This window comes from Gallinula chloropus, assembly GCF_964237585.1.
Source record: "Gallinula chloropus genome assembly, chromosome: 6".
NCBI classification, from domain to species: domain Eukaryota; kingdom Metazoa; phylum Chordata; class Aves; order Gruiformes; family Rallidae; genus Gallinula; species Gallinula chloropus.
Window position 1 is genome coordinate 1368190 of NC_140091.1, and position 23751 is coordinate 1391940.

Genomic DNA, 23751 nt, shown 5'->3' on the forward strand with positions numbered 1-23751 from the left:
GAGCTCTGCACGCAGCACAGCGCTTTGCTGCGCCTCAGCAGCACGATCTGGCAGAAGCCTGCCGGCCTCCCCCAAACTCTCCCCCCCTTGGAGCTGCCCTGAGATGAGCAGCTTCTCGGGGGGTTGACTCGATGATCTCTCCAGGTCCCTTCCAGCCCCTACAACTGTGATTCTGGGGTGAGGCTCCAGGGCCAGGCTGAGCACCACAGGTCCCGGTGTGCCACAAGCACCAGAGGCCCCGGTGTGCCAGAGGCCCCGGTGTGCCACAAGCACCAGAGGCCCTGGTGTGCCACAGGCCCTGGTGTGCCACAGGCACCAGAGGCCCTGGTGTGCCACAGGCACCAGTGTGCCACAGGCTCTGGTGTGCCACAGGCACCAGTGTGCTACAGGCCCTGGTGTGCCACAGGCCCCGGTGTGCTACAGGCACCAGAGGCCCCGGTGTGCCACAGGCCCCAGTGTGCCACTGGCCCCAGTGTGCCACAGGCAACAGAGGCCCTGGTGTGCCACAGGCCCTGATGTGCCACAGGCCCTGATGTGCCACAAGCACCAGAGGCCCCGGTGTGCCACAGGCCCCAGTGTGCCGCAGGCCCCAGAGGCCCCGGTGTGCCACAGGCCCTGATGTGCCACAGGCCCCGGTGAGCCACAGGCCCCAGAAGCTCCGGTGTACCACAGGCCCTGATGTGCCACAGGCCCCAGAGGCCCCAGTGTGCCACAGGCCCCGGTGTGCCACAGGCACCAGAGGCCCCGGTGAGCCACAGGCCCTGATGTGCCACAGGCCCCGGTGTGCCATAGGCCCCGGGCTGGCGCAGGCCCCGGTGCCCAGCGCCCGAGCAGAGCGGCCCCGGGCGGATGGCGCCCGCCGCCAGACACACACGCCTCAGAGTTGGGGAGGACGCTTAAAGCCAGAGGCGCGCTGCGTCAGGGCCGATGTCACCGCTGTCAGCGAACCTCTTCCAGGGCTCTCGCCACCTCCCGGGGGCCGGGGTCGCGGCCGGTGCCAGGCCCCCCCCCCCCCCCGGGCGACCTCCGGGGTCCCGTGAGGGGCCTCCGGGCACTCCCGCGCCCAGCGGGCACAAGGCCGCTCCCCGGCCCGGCCCGGCCCCGCCTGGGGCGGCGGCGATGGCGGCGGCGGCGAGAGGCCCCGCCAGGCCCCGCCTGCCCTGACACTGGCGGCGCGGGGGACGCCGGGAGTTGTAGTTGGGCGGGCGGCGGCGGGCGGGCGGCGGGCGCGGGCCGCCTGCCGTTCCCGTCGTGCCCCGCGCGGGGGGTGAGGTGCCCGGATGTGCCCGGCGCCGGAAGAGAAGAGGGTCTCTTCGGGGCCGGCCATCTTGTGCGGCAGCGAGCAGGGGCGCGGGGGGCCCGGCAGCATCGGAGGAGGATCCCGCCGACGGGGGCCCATCATGCCCGGACACCTGCAGGAGGGCTTCGGCTGCGTCGTCACCAACCGCTTCGACCAGCTCTTTGATGACGAGTCCGACCCCTTCGAGGTGCTGCGGGCGGCCGAGACCCGGAGGAAAGAGAGCGGCGGCGGCGGCGGCGGCGGCAGCCAGGGGGGCGGCGGCGGGGCCCGCGGCGGCCCGGCGGGCTCCCAGGCCAACTCCTCCGGCGGGGCCGGCGCTGGCGGCCCGGGCCAGGCGGGCGCCGGCGGCGTGGGCAGCGCGGCCAAGCAGCTGCGCAGGGAGTCCCAGAAGGATCGCAAGAACCCGCTGCCCCCCTTCGCCGCCTCCGCCGGGGGCGCCGGCGAACGCCGGGAGGAGGGCAGCGGCCAGCCCGGCGCGCCGCTGCGGAAGGAGGGTGAGCGGGGGGCTTGCGGAGGGAGGGAAGGAGGGAGCCGAGCGCCGCCGGGCCCGGCCCCGCCGAGGGGGCCGCCCCTCGGCCCCGGCGGGGGCCGCGTCCCGCCGCGCACAAAGGAGGAGGCGGCGGCGGGAAGGCGCCGGAGCGCGGCGCGGGGAGGGGGGGGGTCCCGGGCAGGCCCGAGCCGAGCCCTGAGCTGCGGCGGGAGCCCCGTGCCCGCGGCGGGCGGGAGGGCGGGCGGGCGGCGGCCTCCCCCCCACGTGGGGCAGCGCATGGCGGGAGGCCGCCCGCGGCACCTGCGCCCGGGGACCGCCCGTCCTCCCACCCGCCGCGCTGGGTTAAGCAGCAGCGGCGGCGGCCCCCGGGAGCGAGCGGGGTCCCTGCGCGACGCGCTGGCTGCCCGGCCACACGTGGCCCAGCCCGGCCCGCGCAAAATGGAGTCGGGCGTGCGTGGGGCGCCGGGCCGCTGCCTGGCTGCCCGCACAGCCCTCCGGCGCCGCGGGGGACCCCGCTACCGCGTCTTGCGGGATGGGGGACCCCTTGGAGCGGCTTCTCGGGCGTTTCCCGAGCCGCTTGGCGCGTTTGGCTGGGGAACGGCGCGGAGAGGAGTCTGGGGCGCGTGTTACTAGCGGGGGATGTGAGTTCCCAGCCCGGGCTGTGCGAACGGGGGAGGCATCCCGCACGAGAAACCTGTTTTCTTTAAAGGGGGAGCCCCCGAACCCCGAGGGATAAATAGGTGGGAGGAACGCGCTGTGGGGGAAGCCCTTGGTAGGACACTTGTCCCGCGCCTAAAGTTGGTGCATGTCAGACTATCCGGAGCTCTTTGATTAAATCAGAATTAAGGGCATCTGGGGGGTGGGGGTGACACCACTTGACGGGTGGCAGAGGGGAAAATTCCCTTCCCAGCCACCGGTTTAACTCTATAAACGATCTTTTCAGGAGCCTGGCCAGTGCAGGAGGGCACGGTGCAACGTGCAAGCGCCCTAAAACTTGAGCTCTTAAAGCAGTGCAGGTTGCAGAGCGATTCTCCACCGCGGGTTAGGCTTTATAAGGAAGAAAAAGCTTCACTCTAATAGCTGGTTAAGACAGTGGGGCTCCCAAATGTTATTTGGGGACACCTTGTGAGCAGCAGAAGGCAGGTGCTGTCTTACAGTGCTCCTTGCTTATGGATCTGGAGGGTGGAGAGCTGTTTTTCCCCCTGTGAGGAGTGCTGTAATTTGTCCCAGGAGGCAGTTTGCTCAGGCAGCTCCCCCTGGACATCCTGGGGTACAGGGTTAGGGTGCCTTGTGAGCCGAGCCTGAAGCCTGGGCAGTGTCCTTGGCCCGTGTGGGGCAGCGCAGGGTGGGGTTTGGTGGGGCAAGCAGAGTTTTCCTCCCTGTTTTCACATCTTTTTTCATAGAATCCCAGCCTGGTCTGGGCTGGGAGGGACCCCAAGGGTCCCAGAGCTCCAACCCCCTGCCACAGGCAGGGACACCAACCTCCAGGCCTGGAGCTACACAAGGTTGCCCAGGGCCCCAGCCAACCTGGCCTTGAACACCCCCAGGGATGGGGCACCCACCCCCTCTCTGGGCAGAGAGTTTTCAAGAGTATTGAAAGAGCAAGAGTATTTTCAGAGCTTTTTCAAGAGTAAGAGTTATTTGCTATGCAAAAAAGGATTCTGTGGCTTGTTATGAGAGTGAAAGAGAGAAAGTCAGGCCTGCTCAGTGTGTGCAGACCACTGTAGTAAACAAAGTCACTTTCCAGCTTGAAAATAAGCAGACTCTGTGTGTGTGTGTGTGTGTGTGGAACAGCAGTTCTACCAATATAAAGGTGCTGGATGCCAGGGCATCGATGTGGTTTATTTTCTTATGTGAAAATACCACAGTTTAAAAGCTGTTTCCCTATGCAGGGGTGTGGATTGACTGGAGAATTACCAGTTCAAGGCTTTGGGATCCTAAGAGAAAGTAAAAAACTTGTATTTTTGGTTAGGCTGCAGCAGGAACCAGGTTTTTCTGTGCTCAGCAGGGTGTTGGGCTCCACATGGATTGTTCTTCATTCCAGTTCTGCAGCATACCTCCTGTGTGACACTGGCCTGGTAGCTTTTCCTTGCTGGGCTTTACCTCTTAAAACAAAACGATCCCTCTTTGCTCAGAGAGTCCTACTCATACTAAATGCCTGGTGAGTTTAACCCCTGTGTTTCCTCAGGGGAGTGAGGATTACTTAGGTAGCAATGTATGCCATGCAGGCTTGATGTTAAGTACAGCTTGGAAGGTGAGGAAGACATTGTTCCTTTGGGTGTGTTGGCTTGGATATCATTACAACTGTAACTTCTTTGGCCCCACCCAAATATGACATTGCTTGCTAGGCAGGAGCTTGGGTTCTTATTTTTTTTTAAAGAAATACTTCAAAATTTGGCTTTAAATTCAAAAGAGAGTTCCCAGTTCTTCAGCTGGCCTTGGGTGGTTTGCTCAGTGTTGGTTTCCCAACCCCCTCCCCAAACATTTTGGCAAGCAAAGAGCATAGCAAAGGAGTAATGTGTTTGTCCAGATCTTTTCTAAAGAAGAGTAAACAGGCTTTTCCAATGAGTGGTGAAAGGAAAACTGTATTTAAAGATCCTGTAGATGTTTTAGTGAGGACAACAATGCCTGTGGAGAAGTTGGTGTTTAAAATAACCTCTGAGAAGGCGTAGAGAGGCAGGGAGGAAGGCTGGCCAGGTCGGTGGCACCCTGTATTCTACAGCTATTTTAAGTGAGTGCCCAACAAAACAAGTCTCTGCCCAGGAGCCTGTATGGGGCTGTGAGGGTTGGGGTGGGTGAACGCATCGCTCCATCCCTGACCAGTTACCTTCTGTACTGGGCTGCCAGTGACACCTCCCTGGGTGAGGGTGGTGCTGAGGCAGAGCACACCCTGCCCTGGAGGGGGTGGGGGGTGGAGTGCTGCCACCCAAAACGGCTTCCAAGAGGGATGCAGCAGGGGGGTTGTCACAGGGACTTGGGTCCAGTTGGTCATGCTGACTTGGTTTTGGTGCACATCAAAACAAAACCCATTTGCTTGACCTGAAAAACACCTTTTTTTTTGGGCGGGGAGGGTGGGGAATAATAAATCGTGGTTCTGTCTTGATCCCTCTCTGAAAGTTGACCCCATCATTTTAAAGTGGGTAATGTGCCCTCTGGCAGGTTTTGTTTCCTGGGCTGTTGCAGAGCCTACACTTGCACAAACCCCAGTGGAAAAGGCTGCCTAAAAACATGAATAAAAAGAGCTGAATGGTCCTCTTGATAAAGCTGTAGCCTCTCAGGTTGTCCAGTCGAGCACCAGAAGCAAAACTTGAGTTCTTTTACCCCTTGAGTGCTGCTTGGCAGTGCTGAGAGCCCCAGTATCTCTCCCCCCAGCAGCTCAGTGTTGTGCTGATGTGCTGTGCCTGATGTTGCAGGGATAAGGCGGATTGGCAGGAGGCCTGATCAGCAGCAGCAGCAGCAGGGTGAGGGCAAGCCCATCGACAGGAGACCCGAGAGACGACCTCCCCGCGAGCGCCGCTTCGAGAAGCCCGCCGATGAGAAAGGCGAAGGAGGAGAGTTTTCTGTTGATAAGTAAGAGTTTTGTCTTGCCTGACTGCTTTCCTAGCTTGGGTAGGAAGGGGCTGGCCTGCCTTCTGCTACTAATTTTTAAAAAAAACCCAATCAACAGCTCTTGATTTATTTCAGGCAGTTGAATTCTGATGCCCTTTTTTCAGTCTCAAGACGAGCATATGTCATGGAGACCATTAACACTTCCCTTTACCATGATTCTACATACAAACTTGACTCCTGCTTTAGACTGGGAGTGATCTAACATGAGCAGTTTCATGGATTTAGCTGAAAACCTGGTTGAAGTCATTAAATTGTCCACCATATCTCCCCAAATCTACAGCAGATAGGTCAGGAACGGAACTCGAGTGTAGCTGTTGCTTGCAGGAGGAGATTTGTTTGCTCTTACAGCTGCTGCTTACATCCATAGAGCTGACTTCAAGCCAGTAAAAGTTTGTCCACGTAGGTGTTTACACCTTGGCTGCAGTGACTTGAAATCTGGAAGTGCTGGAGCCATCTTACATCCAGGGAGGTTTTAAAGTGTCCCAAGTATCATGAGTCCAGAACTCAAGTGTTCTGAAAATAACTTTCAAATATGAGAAATTTAGTAGCCAAAGTTAATCATAGAATGGCCTGAGTTGGAAGGGACCCCAAGGATCACAGAGCTCCAACCCCCTGCCACAGGCAGGGACACCAACCTCCAGGCCTGGAGCTACACAAGGTTGCCCAGGGCCCCAGCCAACCTGGCCTTGAACACCCCCAGGGATGGGGCACCCACCCCCTCTCTGGGCAGCCCCTTCCAGCCCCTCACCACCCTCTCTGTAAAAAACCTTCTCCCTTATATCTCATCTAAACCTTCCTTCCTTCAGCTTCACTCCATCCCCCTTGTCCTGCCAGTCTCTGCCCTTTAACAAGCTGATTCCCCTCTTTCTCTGCTCCCTTCCATTTAAAGACCTATTTAAAAGCAAATTGGATGAATGTGAGTTTTAAATAGAAACTGTAGTGTTGGCTGGTGATGTAACACAACAGGAACATGCTAAATTTTGGAGCTGAGTGCTGGAAGATGCAAATGGAACAGTAATCCTGACAGGCCTGTTTCTAGAGTCTCATATGCAGACATTATATATGTGGGGATGTTCAGTGGAGTAATTTGGCGTTGAAAGTGGAGCTTCTCCAGTAGCAGTTACCAAAGGAAAAGAGGATGAAATTCCCTAAAAGAGGAAAAAAGCCTTAAAACCTGTGCTGTAAATAGTGAAAGGTGAACTAACTCAAGTCTAACTGCTCCCCTCCAGACCCATTATTGACCGACCCATGCGTGGACGTGGCGGCCTTGGCCGGGGCCGCGGCCGCGGGCGCGGGATGGGGAGAGGAGATGGGTTTGACTCCCGCGGGAAGCGTGAATTCGACAGGCACAGCGGCAGCGATCGATCGTAAGTCTCTCCACTTGCTCTGGGGCCTTCTAGTTACTCCTTAAAATAAACCCATGCCTTTTTTTTCCCCCCTTTTTTTTTTCCCTTCCCCTCCTTTTTTTCAAAGTTTGCCTTTGAACTGCTGTGTCTGGACACTATGATGTTAACTCAGTTTTGTTAGTTCTGTTTCACATTCACATTTCAGCGGCCTAAAGCATGAGGACAAGCGTGGTGGCAGTGGATCTCACAACTGGGGAACCGTCAAAGACGAGCTAACGTTAGTAACCTGTTACTGCTCAGAAAACTCCTAGCAGAGGGCTAATACACCCTAACCCTTAGGGCCTGGGAAGTTTGTAAAGCTTTAGCTGCCCTTTCAGCCTTTGATTTTTTTTTTCCCCTTTCTCAGTGCTTTGAAAGCAGCTTTTGCAGGTTTTAGGAAATCAGTGATTTCTTGTCACACAGGAGATGGCTTCACTGTTAAAATAAGCATTTGGGGGAAGTTTGGGATGGGGAGGGGTAGTTCTTGTGCTGGTTTTCGACCAATTCTTGTACTGAAATTGAACAACTTTAATTTTATCAATTTTTAAGAAGTTAAGCATGCTTTTTTTACAAGTATTGCATTGAAACTGGTATTTCTAATACCTGTGTCAGGGTACAGCGGGAGGCTTTCAGAGTGGGTGCTAGTGAGTGGTGGAGAAAACAATTAGCAAGGAGGAAACAGAGTATAAAAAGGCCCAGAGAGAGTTGATTCTTAATGATAAGAGTTCTTTTTGTAAGGAGTAGGTTGTGTAAGCCTGCTGTAGGACTTAGCTGTTACTCTTACGTAGTGTGAACATAGGGATGAACTCTTTAAAAAGCAAAACTCCACACGTGTAATTGCAGTGAGTTGGATCAGTCAGCTGTCACTGAGGAGACGCCAGAGGGAGAGGAACATCCGCCTGCTGATTCTGAAAACAAGTGAGTCCCAGCCCTCTTCATGCTCTCTTGCTGCTTCCAAGGTAGTACTGCTTTGCCTGTAAACTCTGATATTTACTGCTGCCTTTGTTTTGCCAGGCTCCCATTCTTGTTTCCTTCATTAGATAGGAGTTGATCTGCAGTGCTGCTGTAAGGCTGTCTCTTTAAAAACAGCAGGTCTGAAAATTGTGATCTTGGAACTGTTGGGTAGTGCCATGCAGGCTCTTGGGTGGCTTTCAGATGGAGTTGTTAATAATCAGTTCTAATACGCTTAGGGTCTCGGGGATTGCAGCTCCTAAGCACCAAATCCAGAAGCATCTGTCCTCAGGACTGGCTAGACCAACCAAGCAAAAGGGACAAGATGTTCTGCTGGTGGGAAGCATCTCATTTTAAGCTTAGTTGTTCAAAACAAGTGTCCAGACTGCGTGACTAGCCTGTAGAAGAAAGGTTGGATCTCTCTCATGCTCCAGCTTTGTGCGTGGAGGCAGTTTTCAGAGGTAACTGGATGGCTTCTCATTCCACTTGGGATGGTGTTACAGAAGAAACTGGTTTCAGGGTGAAATGGGGTGACTAGAGAAGCAGGATGAGCAGCAGTGATACTTGCACTTGGTGTGAAAATGGGAGATGAATTTTGATGGGAGCATTGTACAATGAAATGCTTTATTTTAATCAGGAATGTGCTTTATGGTGGATTCAAAAGAAAATGGCAAAAGGAGAAGATAGAACTTGGAAGTACTTGCATAACAGTGGAGTCTGCTGTAGCTTGATTTCCTCATCAACAGCTTTGGGTAGTGGTAATGAGGGTACAATTACTGCTTAGAGAAGAAGAAATTGATTTATTTTAACTAATTAAAAAGATTGTGGTGGTCTGAGGTTGAGGTTGTTTTGTATATAGAAGCAGTATGAGAGTTTTTAAGGAATTAAAGTTTGAGCACTGGTGAGAAAATAACAACTAGCCAGTCCTTAAAAAATATCCATATACTGGTACAGGGTTATATTGAACCTGCTGTGCCTGCAGGGCTTCCTGGCTCTGCAGAAAATGTGTGCTCCTCTCAGCTTCAAGCATAACTCATCTATTGTAATCCATCTCTTGATGCCTTTAGAAGGGTTAGTGTTCAGGTTGGGCTAGTTTGGAGTGGGTCTGTACTGTAAGCATTCCAGCACTTGGGTGGGATGTTTTACTGCAGCAAAATGTGGAATGCTGAGGGGTAGAGAGAGCCTTTGCCTTGAACAGAAAAGCAGCTTCTGAATGTATACAGTGTCAAAAATCACTGTCCTACAGAAGGAGGAACAAAAACCTGAATACACTTACTTTTGATGTAAAATCTCTGCATGATTAGATGAAAATCAGTGGCTGCAAAATGACCTGTTAAGTTAAAGCTTTCATGATGATTTTTTTGCTCACAGCTGGCACCAGCTTTCTATAAATCAGAAGTTTAGTTGAGGAAACACACTGAGGAGTGACATGAGGATTGACTGCCTGTGTAGTGGGAACATGATCTGTTACTGAGCATAGTGCTTGGGTGGTTTACTTAAAAATAGCTCTTTGGCAGCAGGTAGAGGCACCAGAGATTGCCAGTGAGGTGGTATGTCCTACAACTAAGTAAGGTGTGTGCTGGTTCTTGTTAGCTGAAAGTAAAAATTGTTTTAGGTAGCTGAGAAATTAATAACTGGATTAATAAGGGAAGCAGACTATCCAAAGCTGATTAAATTCTGTTTAAAACAAAAAAACCTCAACCCTAAACCCAACAAAAACCCCAAACCAGCTTGAAAATTGCAGTAAGAAGCAATTCTCACTGCCTTAACTTGTAGCTCTTGAGGGTGAGGTGTCTCAGAAGGGCTGTGAGGCTCCAAACAAGTCTGTTGGGGAAATCAGGCTTTCATACTTCATGAAGAAACTTGTCATTAATGAGGAAAACAGATGTCATGGGTCAGTGCTAATTTAAACATGTTGCTGTGCTCATCATTTAGTTGCTTAAAGGTGTCTGGCTGTGGTAGTTTTCTTCATGCTCTGGCTAAAGTGAGGGGGTTTATATGCACCTCTTAACTGCTTGTCAAGCTTTCTCCCAATCTGGTGTCAATTAACAGTGAATTTTCTGTTTATTGTGTATGGAACACGAGTTCTGAGTCTTCATAATGTCCCTTTGCTACAGAGAGAATGAGGTTGAAGAAGTTAAGGAAGAAGGCCCTAAGGAGATGACCCTGGATGAGTGGAAAGCTATTCAAAGTAAGGACCGTGCGAAAGTGGAGTTCAACATCCGTAAACCAAACGAGGGTGCTGATGGGCAGTGGAAAAAAGGATTTGTTCTTCACAAGTCAAAGAGTGAGGAGGTAAAGTGACTTTCCATCTTTCACAGCTCAGACTGCCACAGGGCTTTCTGTGGGTGCCTTGGAGTGGAAGCTCTGTTCTTCGGGACCAGAGCTGTAGCTAAAAGTTTATGGAAGTGGGAACAAGGTTTCTCTTAAGGAAAATGAAGTTACACAGTAGCAGGAGTAGCACTTCTTACTGTGGGGACTTTGGGCACTCCCTCTGACCCTTGGGTTGGTGGATACTGTGATGCAGGAGGGCATGTTGCTGCTTTGGCAGGTAACTTTCTCAACACTGTGCTTGGGGAGTGTTTCAGAGGTTTGCCACTATCAAACTTACTCATTTGCTGTGTTTTTAAAGGACACTTAATGTTATTTAGCATCTGTTTAGTATTACATGGTGCACAGATGTGTGGTGCTTGCTAAACACGATGTGAGGTTGGAGAAATACTGGTTGTGCCTCAGACACCTGATGCTGTGTATCTGAAGTGTGTAACACAGGTATCTCAGTCCTGTGTGGGCAAATGTCTGTGAGGCTTTTGAGAAATCAGGTGAAACACATTTGTGTGCCTCTGATACTCAGTGCAGTTCTGGAGCTGTTTTAAAATTGTAGTTGTTCAAGTGTCTCATTTTAATCTGCTCAGAGATAACAGGGAGGGGCATGCTGCTGGAGAGAGGGAGGGAGGGAGGTGCCCAGAGCTCTATTTTCTAATGCAGGGCTGCATTAATCTTCAGGTTTAATCTTTGTTTTTAACACTAATACCTTAAGTGGCCCACTCTTAAATCGGTGGCTTGCAACTCTGAGTACCAGATGGCTCTGACTCCCTTTGAAGTAAGGCTGTAATACACTGCAACACACTGCTTGGTCTTTCTAATAAGTATTTCTGCTTTTTCACACCTTGTCAGTTCTTTCCTGTACGCTGGTGGCATAGTACAGATGGGGGGGAGGCACTCTTCAGTCCTTCCAATCTCCAGCTCCCGTTGTGTTGAACTCAGAATGGGTGTGAGTTTGCTGCAGCCCTGCTCTGTTCTTGCTGTGTGAGGGAGCTCAGCTCTTGAAATGATTGCTTATCTCTTTGTTGGCCTTAAGGTGTTCAGCATTTGAAGTGTTGGCTAAGGACTGCTTTCTCTGGCTTGTGTGGAAGAGGGAAACTGTGTTAAACCATGTTGATGCACATTAATGCTCTGTATTAGTGGAGTACATGTAAACAGGAGTATTCATGTACTTTACCAAGGTTTATTAGACCTGTAGTGCTGCAACTGTGTCAAGAAATAGCCCAGTCTCTCCAAATGAGGTTTATTTGAAGTGTAGTCAGATGAAGGTTCAGAGGAGCTTTTAGAGGAGGCCATGAACGTGATCAGAGGGCTGTAGCAGCTCCCCTATGGAGAGAGGCTGAGGGAGCTGGGCTGGGTCAGCCTGGAGAAGAGAAGGCTGTGGGGGGACCTCACTGCAGCCTCCCAGTCCCTGAAGGGACCCCAGGAACAGGAGGGGAATCAGCTTGTTAAAGGGCAGAGACTGGCAGGACAAGGGGGCTGGAGTGAAGCTGGAGGAGGGGAGGGTGAGAGGAGATATTGGGGGGAAGTTCTTTGCAGAGAGAGTGGTGAGGGGCTGGAAGGGGCTGCCCAGAGAGGGGGTGGGTGCCCCATCCCTGGGGGTGTTCAAGGCCAGGTTGGCTGGGGCCCTGGGCAACCTTGTGTAGCTCCAGGCCTGGAGGTTGGTGTCCCTGCCTGTGGCAGGGGGTTGGAGCTCTGGGACCCTTGGGGTCCTTCCCAACCCAGACCAGGCTGGGATTCTATGAATACAGTCGTTGTATCTGCCTGTATGGTAGGGTAAAGTGGAGGTGGTGTTCTAGTAATTTAGAAGCCAGAAAGATCCACACTGTGTTTTCCCATCTGAAAAATGAGTTTGTAGTGAAGTCAGACCCAAACAAGAGCTATAATCAGATTACATTCATGGAAAACCTGCCACAACTAGCAGATTGTTCTGTTTGAGAGGTGCTTTTGGCTGATTTCTTGTTAACTTGCTGTATAAGGACAAAAGTGAGATATTAACAAAACTGCCTTTAAACATAAATGTTTTTAGCCTGGTTTTCTCATACATCCAGCAGACATCTCTCCCCACTTCACTCTTTCATTGCTCACTGATCCCATGGGAAGCAGCATGCTTGGTTTTTGGAGCTCTATTATACAGGCCTAAGGAAAGCTTTCACTGTGGCCCCTTTGTGAGCAGGTTTAGAAGGTGGAATATTGGGAAGTTAGGAACAAATCTTGCCAATCACCAGCTGTTCTTTTTCTGCTTGTCCTATTGCACGTGCTTCTGAGTCATGAAATGAAGGTCTCTGTAAGGTTTCTCTGCTCCTTATTGCCAAGGAGGGAGTTGATGTGTGGAAGTGACTTTGTAGGTAAATTCTGTGTTGAGTTTGAAGTGTTGTGGTGACCATCCCTCACTCCTGTAGCTTGAGAACTACTGGGAGAAAAGGGAGTCTGAGGCTCTAGTGCTATCCATCTGCCTTAGTCTTGTGAAAGAGCTGTCCTACTCTTCCTTGTGTCCTTTGCTGAGGGCTGAAGTGCTTCACCCTACCTCAGGTCTTCCTTCTTTTCCATGTTTGCCTGTAATTACTAGAGAGGGATACAGAATGACCTCTTAATACTCTCTCAGATTCTCGCTGGTTTAATATGAAATCCCCATGCTGGAGATGTTCCAGGAGATGGGGTTGTGCTATAAAATAGAGATCCTCTTCTTTCCTTCTCTGCAGGCTGGTTTAGTGGCTTGAGTCTTTAAAGTTCTTCTTCTGCAGCTGAAAAAAAAAATAGGGGGAAAAACTGCAGAGGCATCTTGAAATTTGTTCAGAAAGCTGGATGCAAGTGTCCTGGAAAGATGGATAAGCTGTAGATGAGTTCCTACTCTCATATCTGCTGTGCCGTGCCTCTTTCCTGTGCCATCAAAGGGTCTTGCTAATCTAATCTCCCCCTTGGAGGAGGTTGCAGTGGGAGACTGAGAAATGCTTTGGAAGTAATAGTTCATCAAGGCTGTGCAGAAACCATGTCTCACTCACTGTGACTTCAGACATCCCTCCCTCTTATCTGTCTGTTCTGTACGCGCTGTGCCCGATGTGTTGAGGTCCCAGCCATCAGCCTGCATGCCTGGTCTCTGCTCAAGAGCTTCCAGCAGCTGGTGTTGAGCCTTCCTGTACCCATCTGAGATCTCTCTTGTCTCCACATCTGTGGGACAGCCCATCCCTCTCAGTCTTTCTGGATGCTTGCACAGCTGCCGGTCTCCTCCTTGTGCTGCTTCGTGTGCTCAGTGACGTCTGTGTCCCCCGAGTTATGTGACCTTGTTACCTGTTGTTCCTGTATGTAGTTGAGTCTCATTTCTTCCTTTTGTTTTCTCCCTCTGTTCCTTTTTTTGTCACTTTGGCGTGGACACACCACTTGCATCAGACAAAGGCGATGACAGAAATGCAGGGGAGTCTGCTGGAGTCAAATGAGGTACTGATCCTTTATATCTAACCTGTGTTTCCATACGAGCCCCTTCTGAAGTGAAGGGCTGGATGTGAAGAAGTCACACCAGAACAGAGAATACAAGTAGATCCAATTCAGAGCTCTTCTGTCCATGCCTGTTGTCTCACTGTGCACCACGTAGGACCCTCCATAAATAGCACCCTTGCTCCTTATGGAGCTGAATTCAAACCTTGGCATGATCACTTCTATCATGAGTCTGTTTTTTGCTGTGGCTGTTGTTTTCCCACATCTCCCTGTCTGCTTTGGCCCCCTTTCTGTTAGTAGCCTGTTGTTAATTAGTGACAGCCTTCCCCAAGACCTCTAAGTGCAGCAGTGCCTTCCAGAAGCATCAGTGATTAGATCAGAGCACTCTTGAGAGCTGCCAATATATAGAAGATAAATTCTTCCTCAGATTATTCAGAACAAGCAATTTACACCATGTTTGTTGTCACTGAAGTGACAGAAGAGGATGAGGAGGATATACTAAGTCTCCTGTAGGCATTTTAAGTTACCTTTAGTTCTCTTGCATAAAGAAGTCACTGGGCTGCATAGAGAATTAGCTGTTTGCTGGGTTTAGCTGGTAAAGCAAAGGTGTATCTTGGAGATAGGGAAGTAAATGCACAGATACCCAGAGCCACTGGTACTACCTCTCACCAAAGGGGATGTCTTACAACTCTCATTAAGTTGAAGGTACCATCTCAGTGCCCTGCAGTGCTCAGAACTGTAGGTGACACCTTTAGTAGGAGGGAAATCGAAGCTGTGACAGAAGGGATGGTGTACTGCTTTACAAACTGTTGGTGTGCTTAGGTTGGAGTAGTGTGACATTGGGCTGAGACAGGGAATGGCTTTTCTCTGAAAAACAGCTCCTTAGGCTGACTTGCTGAGTCTGGAGAAGAGATCTGAGGGAAGGGTGTACAGCTGGAACCGATGGAAACAGCTGTGGGCTGGGGACCAGTTGTTACATGGACTAAACACCAGTGAAATAGCTCGAGAGAAGCAGTGTGGAGGGGTATTTCTCAGTGTGCTGAGTTAAATCACAGCGCTGTCCTCTGGGGGATGCTCTGGAGGCCAAACCTACAGCTGAGTGTGGGAAGGGGTGGGGAGAAGGCTTGCTGTGGCTGGGGACGTGATGGTGCTTGTGATGATCTCAAGGAATCCCAGAGAGCAGCTTTCAGCCTTCTGGCTGCAGACCTCTCTCTATCCATTGACTTGTGAAGGATCCACGAACAGTAATTAAAGGGTACAGGGCTTAATTGCACAGTATTGTGGCCTTTGAAAGTCAGCACATTGTGTAACTACACCACAAGAGACGTAAGCTGGAGTCAGGAGGCTGAGCCTTGCCCATAGACTGGTGCAGGAAAAGCCAGGTGGGCTGGCACAGCAGTTCCCAGATGCTGGGGGCTTGCAGGATGAGAAGGTGGTGTGTGTCCTCCTGTTCCCAAACCATGATGGCTGGGCCTTGTAGCAGGCAGAGTGCTGGGCTGGGTAGATCAACCCTTGGGCTGATCCAGCCTGGTCAGTTCTACGTTTTCTCTGTCATCACAGGTGCCAGAAACTCACCACAGGGAAAAATAATTTGAGCAAAATAGGGGAAATAATCACCTGAAAACACTTGGACTTGTTATGTTCAGTGTGTGATACTCTCACATGCTGGGATGTGCCAACAAGTAGCATTTCTGGTGCTGGATGTGTCTTTCGGTGTGTCCCTGGCTCTTCCAGGCTCAGGCTTCCCCCTCAGACCTCGTGGGGAAGCAAGCAGCTGTCAGAGGACACAGCATGGCAGCAGTGGCTGGTTCTCTGCTCCAGCACTGACCTTTTAGCTGCTCTGTGCCGTTGTGTTTGAACTGTTTATGCCTCACTTGCTGTTTGTTATTGCACATACAAACCGATAAGGGGTTCTTACCATCTCCCTTGTTTTAAATATTTATACAGGGCTAAGCAAATGAGAGTGTAAAGTACTCATTGAGCAAAATAAAGATGGGTTGCTGAGTAAGTATTTGAAAAGAACGGAATTAAATGATAGAATCTGAAGATTTCTCAGGCTGTGGAGTGAGAAGAGAAGTGCTAGAATGCTGGACTGGCTTGGTGGTAGTGTGGTCTGAGATGAACCTAAACATGTTCCTCTGAAGGAACTCCAGAGCTTCCCTGAAGTGTCTGGGAAATGCAAAAAATCCCTTTGCTCAAGCACTTAACTTGATTACCCGTATGTGGTTTTGTCACCTGCACAAGTGGTATAACTTGATTCCTACCAATTCCTGCACTGGATCAATCAAGGTAATCAATCACCAATGTGGGAGGCGAAGCACGCGTGCTGTGGTGGTAAGAGCGCAACTGCGGACCAGGGAGGAGAGAGGTCCTCGGGTGGCTTTATCCCCTGACTGATGGAGACACGCTCGTTGCAGGCTCACGCTGAGGACTCTGTGATGGATCACCACTTCCGCAAGCCAGCCAACGACATCACATCCCAGCTGGAGATCAACTTCGGAGACCTGGGCCGCCCCGGCCGCGGCGGCAGAGGGGGACGGGGTGGCCGAGGGCGCGGCGGCCGGGCCAGCCGCGGCGGCCGAACTGACAAGGTGAGCGCCTGCACCTCGTGTCTGCAGGGGAGTTGGTTTCGCCTCTTAGTAGGGTTTCTGTTTCTATACAGAGAGTTTTTAGGTGTCTTGCTGATTCCTGAAGGATTTGCTGGGTTTATGGCTGCGTGGCACAGCTGGAGCTTGAGGAACTGAGAGTTCTCATTCTGAGACTCTTACTGGTTCTTGGGGGTTTTTGTTTTGGGTTTTTTTTTTTCCCCTGATCCACTGATTATTTTTTTTCTCCTCTAGTCCTAAAGCTCAAATGAATTACTTGGGACTAAGGAGAAAACATCAAAATTGAAGTACCATAGAATAGCTACAGTACAGATTGTATTTAATACAGATCATTATTTGGCCTAAGTGCACCTAATTATGACTAGCAGATGAGTTCAGTCTGCATGGTGTGGCTTTCTTCACCTAGATCAGACTGGCTTACCCTTGTCTCAAGTAGGACAGCTTTCTTCCTACACTGGATCACTTGAGTTCAGGCTTGCCAGTTGGGAAACTTCTGCTGTCAAGATAAGAATATTCTAAGGAATCAAAATTCAGTTGTGGTCAAGGTGTTTGGGTAGTTTCAGCTGCCATAAAGTAGCTAAAAACTTTGCTGTGGAGTGTTTCATGCTGACTTTGTTCCTTTCCTTCCAGTTGGTTAAGGAGTTTGACGTGATCCACACACCCAACCAGGTTGGTGACCTCTGGCACTTGCGGTACCGGTGACCAAAGCCCTCCTGTTGCAGGGACTGTAGCTCCCCTCCTGCCATCAATGGGCTCTTTTGGGTCATCTTCCTCTTCTGTATAACAAGCAATTTGAGATACTGAGGCTGTGGGCTTAAGACCCTGCTGTTATCTTGTCAAGTCTAGTTTGAGCTGGGTCCTTCTGCGGTGTCTTGATGCCACCTATAATGATAGAACTTCTCATGAGTGGTGAAGTATGTTTTTCATGATAAATGAAGAGGTTTTACAGGAAGTTCCACTATCCTGGCTCTTCCTACTCTTCTTTTCCACATCCCTCATGCAGTACTCTAAAATACTGAATTTTGGTACTCATTCAGTACTCTAAAATACTGAATTCCTGCGTTTCACTGCAGTGCTGTTTCCTCTGTGTGATACAGAGCACTTTAAAAACTCTGTTGGGGGAGCTTCTTGCTTAATGTGTGTGAATTTCTAGGGCTAGGTTGGCACAAAAAGCTTTTAATAGCAGCTTTTTGTGACTGGGGGAAGAACTAAACTGAATTTGTGCTACAAACAGGCTGATCCTGTAATCCTGCAGTAAGAATTACTAGTTACATGCTAGTAAAATCACTGTGTGTAGGGTTTCTCCAGGGATGGAAGAGATGGAGCCATGTGTGAGTGAAGTGCCAAACACTGCCTGTTTATGAAAGTCTCTTCGGATTGTTCTGAATCAAGAAGTACTGGAGCCTTTTTGGGCCTTTCTAGTCCTTGGAATTAAAAATAAGAGGGGGGGGAAATGTTGCTCTGGTGGTAATTTGTCCAGTCCTAGGTTGCTTGCCCTGCTGTAGCATGTGCCCTGGCATTTCCCTGTCGAACAGGGTTCAGGCTAAGGCAGTTGTTAGCACAGCAGGGCTCAGTGCCATGGGGGGTAATAACTCTCTGGTGTTTCTCTTTCAGTCCAGTGCTTCTGCTCCTGATGTAGATGACCCAGAGGCTTTCCCAGCTCTGTCCTAAACTGGATGTCATAAAGCCAACCCTGCCCTGGTTGGGCCATCCTCTCCGAGGCTTGCATGCTTAAGGATCCTAAACAACTTAAGAAATTTAAAAAAAGAGAAAAACCACAAAAAAAAAGAGACTGTCATTCATACCATTCACACCTAAAGACTGAATTTTATCTGTTTTGAAAATGAACTTCTCTCGCTACACAGAAGCAACAATAATATGGTAGTCAGTTTTGTATTTAGAAATGTAATGGTAGCAGGGATGTTTTCATAATTTTTTCAGAGATTATGCATTCTTCATGGATACTTTTTTGTATTGCTGCTTGAAAATATGCGTTTCCAAACTTGAAATATAGGTGTGAACAGTGTGTACCAGTTAAAAAGCTTTCACTTCATTTGTGGGGTTGTTTTATTTTGGTTTTTAATTCAGGATTTTAGACGTTTTTTTTCCCCTCAACTACAAACTGGGTTTTAATTATTGCACACTTAATTTCAGTTTCCTTAATTGAGCAGGTTTTTGTCAGCCCCAGGGTCCTTTTGGAATCTGTGGAGTTCTAATTTGGCAGTGTGTTAGTGCTGTATGGAATACTAACTCCCAGAGTTACTTTAGTTCTGATGCTTGGTTTCAGACTTGGAAAAACAGTCATTTTTCATCTATGTTTGGTAGTTTGTTTACACAAAAATCTTTATACAAAATTGATACCAGATACTTGAAAACAAAAAAAAAAGAGGAAAAGATTCAAAGCACATTGGTTTATAGTGAAATACCTGTGTATTGATCCAGAGATGATGTGTGGATAATTGGTCTAAACAGGTTTTTTTTAAAGAAATTAATGTATTACACCTTTCACTCGCCCTTTTTACCTCTATTCCCTCCTCCTCCTCCCTTCAAACAGGACAAAATGCTTTGTTGGCAAAGAAAAAAGAAAGAGTTTTTAAAAATAAGCTATGTTTTTTCTTTGAGAGGGCACCCTGAGAGGCTGGAGTGACCATTCCTCTCCGAGCTGGTGGTAGCTGCGCCTCCGGTAGTCCGCCTGGACTCCGGGTGGGACTTGGGAGTTAGCAGCACAGCCTGTTGACAGAGTACATCACTACCTGGTGTATTCACAGCACCACTCTGGTGGTGGTCTGGGGAAGAAGCAACAGCCCCCAGCTGGGCCTGGCAGGAGGGGTTTTGGCTTCTTTCACCCCATGGGGACGTTGCAACCCGTGCGTGACACAACCAAACGATGCAAAGCCAGACCCCAACGCTTAACCTCTCCCTCCAAACTCTCTTCTGGATTTGTGCAGCCTTCCAGATCCGACTGCTAGCTGACAAATGAATGTTTTTCAGAGTGTGATTGTAAGAAACCCTTTCTACCCCCCCGTAGAAATCTGCTGTAGGTTTAATTTAATCCCTGTGAAACAGGTTCACCGCTTCAGTACACGAAAGGAGCTGAGAGAACAACTGACAAAGAGAGAGAGGGTTCCTTTGGGGTTTTATCTGCAGCATTTGTTTAGGAGACTAGAGACAGGTTTCTCCTTTTATTTAACGTTTTACCCTTGGGACAGCTTATAACATATTTGTAGTTTCTTAACTAGGTAGATAGAAAACAAAAGGTAACGCCCTATTTTTTTAAAAGCTGTACAGGACGGGCAAAAAGTGTGGGAGACCTTTGGATATGACATATCAGACTCCTTAACTGTGGTGTTTAGTGGGCTTGCTGTATCCAAACTATTTTTACAGATGTTTCTGTTGTAAAGCACTGTTAATATCATTGGATTAGGCTTCCTAGTGCACTCACCTGTAGTTTAAAGTACTGGGCTGGGAGGAGGAGGCAGAGCTTTCAAACAGTGGATGGTGAAATTGTCATGGTTTCCTTGCTCCTGACTCTTGAGCAGATCTTACACAGGTGCTTGGAGTGGGGGGGATGTTGGAGATCCAGCACCAAGCTGTTCCTCCTCCCTCTCCCTTTGTGGTGTGGTAGAAGGTGTTGCAGTTCCAGCATTAGGGACACCTTGGATAACCCAACTAAACAGGCTTGTGGAAAGGCTTCCTCTGTAACATAAACCTTCCTCCCCTTACCCAAACTCTTACCTGCTGTTTCAGTTGCCACACAGCTGCTTTTCCAGACAGCTCCTGGGCCAGCCAGTCAGTCTCTAAGGCCCTGCCAGCCAGCCTTGGCCAGAAGCTCCCCATCCTCCCCTTTAGAGGGCAGAGCAGTTCCCCACCCAGCACCTCACATAGGATTTCCGAGACAGCTCGTGCTTCGAGTCGCTCCGTCTGCTGTTCTGATAGATGTACATTTGCCTCTTTTCAGTCCACTTGTGTCAAGAACTAAAAACTGTGAACATATATCTCTCAATATTGGTGGGTGTTAACTGAAATAAAGGTTTATTTTCATGCTCTTTTAAAAATTAGAGATGAAATACTAGATTTAATAGTGTCTTGTCCAGGTTCTGCCCCAGGCTGCCTGTGGCAAAGGTGCCCTGAGGTTTCCATTGCCAGGAATGGACTTAACAAGCTTACTCTCTAGCTAAACTTTTTCTGTCCTCTTGCTTGTTACTTTTTGCTGTCATGCCAAATCCAGAGGACCAAACAGTTGGAAGAGGCTGGGAGAGAAGCAGCAGCACGTGGTGCAAATTGGCTTTGGAATGGCACCATGGTGAGGCTTGAGCATGAAAGTTCATCTTAAGGGGGCCAATGCCACTGGTGCTGGGAGGAAATGGGACTGACTGACAAAGGCAAGTGTTAGCTGGGTGGGAAAGGATGGGAATCCTCTGGAGATGCCAGGAGGCAGCGCTGTTCAATGTGTGTGGTTGGGGGAGTGGAGACCCCTCCTGCCTGTAATGACTCTGTGCTGGTGGAGATTGGTTTGCATAGCTGTGCCTCTTGTTTTAATAAATGCAGGACATCTGCCTAAAGCTGACACTGCCAGCATGTCCTCACCTGCTGTTTTTAATTCTATATTTTTTCCTGAATCCTTGCAGGGACCATCTGACTCCCTCTGGTTCTGATCTGGTCTGTGTTCACCAGGTGACAGCCTGGCCGGGCTCGGTGTGCTGCACTGGAGAGGCTGAGGGTGATGCTTGTGCTGGGGGCTGTAACCAGAGCAGGGCAGAGGTTCCTCTGCCCTTTCTGGGAGGTTTTTAGGTAGGAGTTCTCAACGTTTGGTGGTTGTCCTGCTGATGGTGCTGTCTGTCTCTTGGAGTAGTGCTTTATGGGACTTCCCACGTGGTGATTTATCTTAGAGACTGGAGGAGCAAGGGGAAAATGCTCTCATGCAGTTTGTATGTTGGAGATCAGTAATGCAGAGGTAGGTGCATGACAGAAAAGGGCTTTTTTTCCCCCCTTTCTTTATTGTAATACCTTTCTTTGGCAGTTGGTGTCTGGTTTGGTTGTATGCAGCTGCCTTGAGGTACCAATCTGCCCGTGATGCCCAGACAGAGTCCTCTTGCCAGGGTGGTTGCTGCCAGGTTGGGAATGGAAAGCATGAAATTGGGGTTCTGTCCTCTCAGGTGTCAGACCTGAGGCTGAGTGAAACGTTGGCCTTGGAGTGACACCAGCCCAGCCTCTGTGGTGGACACCAGAGCTGGGAACCAGCTGCCAGACCCTAAAAGTGAAGTTGCAGAGCTGATCTTGGGGGGAAAAAACCCAGCCCTTTGTGTAGCTGGTGGTGGGAATGGCCTCAGTGCCTCACCAGAGACTGGTCTGGGCATAGCTCACCTGCTTTATGTACATCATGTCTGGAGCTGATGGGGTGCAGAGGTGGTGTGAGCAGAGACTAACCAAGCTCTGCTCGCTAGGAAAGCGCCCAGGGGCTGGTTTGGCTGTGTGGCTGGAGCCTGGGCTTGAGAAGTGGAAGATAAAGCTGAGGACTTGTGCTGTGTGGCTGTCCCTGGTGCTGGCTGGTGTCTCTCCTGCTGGCAGGGAGCTGTGGAGCCCTGGGCTTGCTGGGTGCACTGCAGGAGAGGTGGGCTGGCACTGGTGGCTCAGTGTGGGCTGAGGCTGCTCTGGCTTGTGGCTCGCTGCCCAAGGCATGAGCTTGCCTGAGCTGCTTGATCTTCACCCACCCAGTGGTGCTTCAAAGGTCACCCTGATGCCCAGAGGTGAGGGAGCTCTCACTTGTGAGCTCTTTACTGGGCCCAGCCAAGGTAAATCAGCTACAGGATGGGTTTAGTGTTCATCAGGCTCGGTTTGAGCTGGCCTGTGCCTGCTCCATGTCTGGGGTTTGTACCCCTCAGCCCGTAGGATTTCTGGTGTCCTGTGTGGAGGGCAGGGAGAAGAGGTGGTTCTGTCCTTGCCCCTGAGAAAGCGCCTGGAGGTTTGGCTGGCTCTGTGCAGCACTTGTGGGGCAGCTGGAGAGGGGCTGGGGGGCAGAAATCCTTCCTGGGGAGGGGGGAGGCCCTGGCACAGGGTGCCCAGAGGAGCTGGGGCTGCCCCTGGATCCCTGGCAGGGCTCAAGGCCGGGTTGGATGGGGCTTGGGGCACCCTGGGCTGAGGTGGGGGCTGACTGAGACCCCTTCCAGCCCAGACCAGCCTGGGGTTCTGTGACATGATGACAGTTGATGCTTTTCCTTACAGCAGTTCTCTGCCTCTTCCAGACTTGGGTGAAGATGCTCAGAGGGGGGTGGCAGCTCTGCAGGTCACTGGGGGCTGCTGGCAAAAGCTGTTTGGTGGGGAAGAGCCGCCCCCTGTCCCCTGCTGGGTCTGGCCCAGCTGTGACCTTGAGCACCAAGGCCCTGGGCTGGTGTGGAGAGGGGCAGTGAGGATGCAGACAAGTCCCAGGGTTGGAATACTGACCCAAAATACAGCTTCAAACTGGTAATGGCACAAGCAGGGCTGTGCTGAGGAGCTGTGAAGCTGCCCCCCAGCTTCATACCCCTCTTGAAAGTGGGGGGCAGGGGCATGTGTGTCTCTCTGGATCTGTGGTGTGGCACCCTGTGTGGTAAGGGGACGTCACCTCTGCCCAGCTGTGGTGTGTTCACAGCCACATCTGGGGATCCTGGGCTTTATCCCTGTGCCTTTCTGCTGTGCTCATGCCCAGTGCTCCCTGCTGAGGAGCAGCTTTGCCACAGCCCCAGGAGGAGGAGGAAGAGGAGGATGCCCTGGTACGACCGGAGGAGGCAGCCCCCTGCTGCAGGCAAGCTGAGGGGAAGGTGTGGAGCTTGTGGTCCCTGTGCTGGGGTGGGGGGCACGGCTGTGGGTGGGGGGCACAGCTGTCCTGCACACCCAGCAGCCGCTGCACCTCTAAAGTGGTCTGTGCTGCAGAGGAGCCCTCCAGCACACGCCATGGGGTTGCTGGGCTGCGTCATGCTGGCACTTGCTGGAGCACTGCTCCTCCAGCTCTTGGAAAGCTGTTTCCTGGGCAGCAGCCACTCCAGTCTCTTGTTCTCCCTCCCTCAGCCCGAGCTGAGGTGTGGGAGGAGTGCTGCACACTGTCCTGCTCCAGCCTTGGCTGCAGGTCCCGGCTGCTGAGCGTGTCACAGCCAGGTGCTGGGATTGGGAGGGGAAATGTGGCATTTGGGGATGCACAGCCTGAAGTCACCCTATGCTGGACAGCAGAGCTGCTCCCAGGGCTGGGGTTGCACATTCCTACACCTAAACCAGAACACAGGACTGCTGCTGTACCCCTGCCTGTTGGTGCTCAGGGGTGGGACCTGGGCAGGCCAGGTTCTGTGAGTAAGCCCAGCTTGTCTGGCTCCAGCTCTGAGCTCTGCCTGGGTATTCACACCATGTGAACCTGTGAACTTGGGAGCACGAGAGGGGAGGGTGACCTGTGTCCCCATCCAGGCTGGGAACTGGGCAGGGGGAAGCAGCAGAGGTGTCCAGAGGCTCCCTTCTGCTTTCCCCTCGAAGTGAAAGGCTGGGAGGAGCTGCTGTGGAAAGAGACCTGGGCCAAGCTGCTCGGGGCCGTATCCTCACCGAGGAGGATGATGATACCCAGAGGGTTTCATCCCTCTCAGCTGCAGCTGGAGGGCAGCCCCCTGGTCCTGGGGAGGAAGAGGAGGAGGA

General features: G+C 51.2%; 1 protein-coding gene across 5 annotated transcripts; it reads left to right on the top strand.

Annotated features, from left to right (window-relative positions):
* The first annotated feature begins 1305 nt into the window (after nt 1–1305).
* SERBP1 (SERPINE1 mRNA binding protein 1) lies at nt 1306–20165 on the top strand. 5 transcript variants are annotated; one of them, XM_084266489.1, is made up of 10 exons: nt 1306–1794; nt 5204–5360; nt 6629–6766; nt 6927–7022; nt 7628–7702; nt 9853–10030; nt 13448–13495; nt 15910–16083; nt 16729–16767; nt 17713–20165. In XM_084266489.1, exons 1-10 carry the CDS (start codon nt 1401–1403, stop codon nt 17767–17769), a joined length of 1356 nt encoding a protein of 451 aa, XP_084122615.1. In that variant the 5' UTR covers nt 1306–1400; the 3' UTR covers nt 17770–20165. The 5 variants fall into 5 exon arrangements, with proteins under 5 accessions (XP_084122615.1, XP_084122619.1, XP_084122616.1 ...); XM_084266490.1 differs by having other exon boundaries at nt 1307–1794; nt 6951–7022; XM_084266493.1 differs by lacking the exon at nt 6927–7022.
* Nucleotides 20166–23751: the final 3586 nt, after the last annotated feature.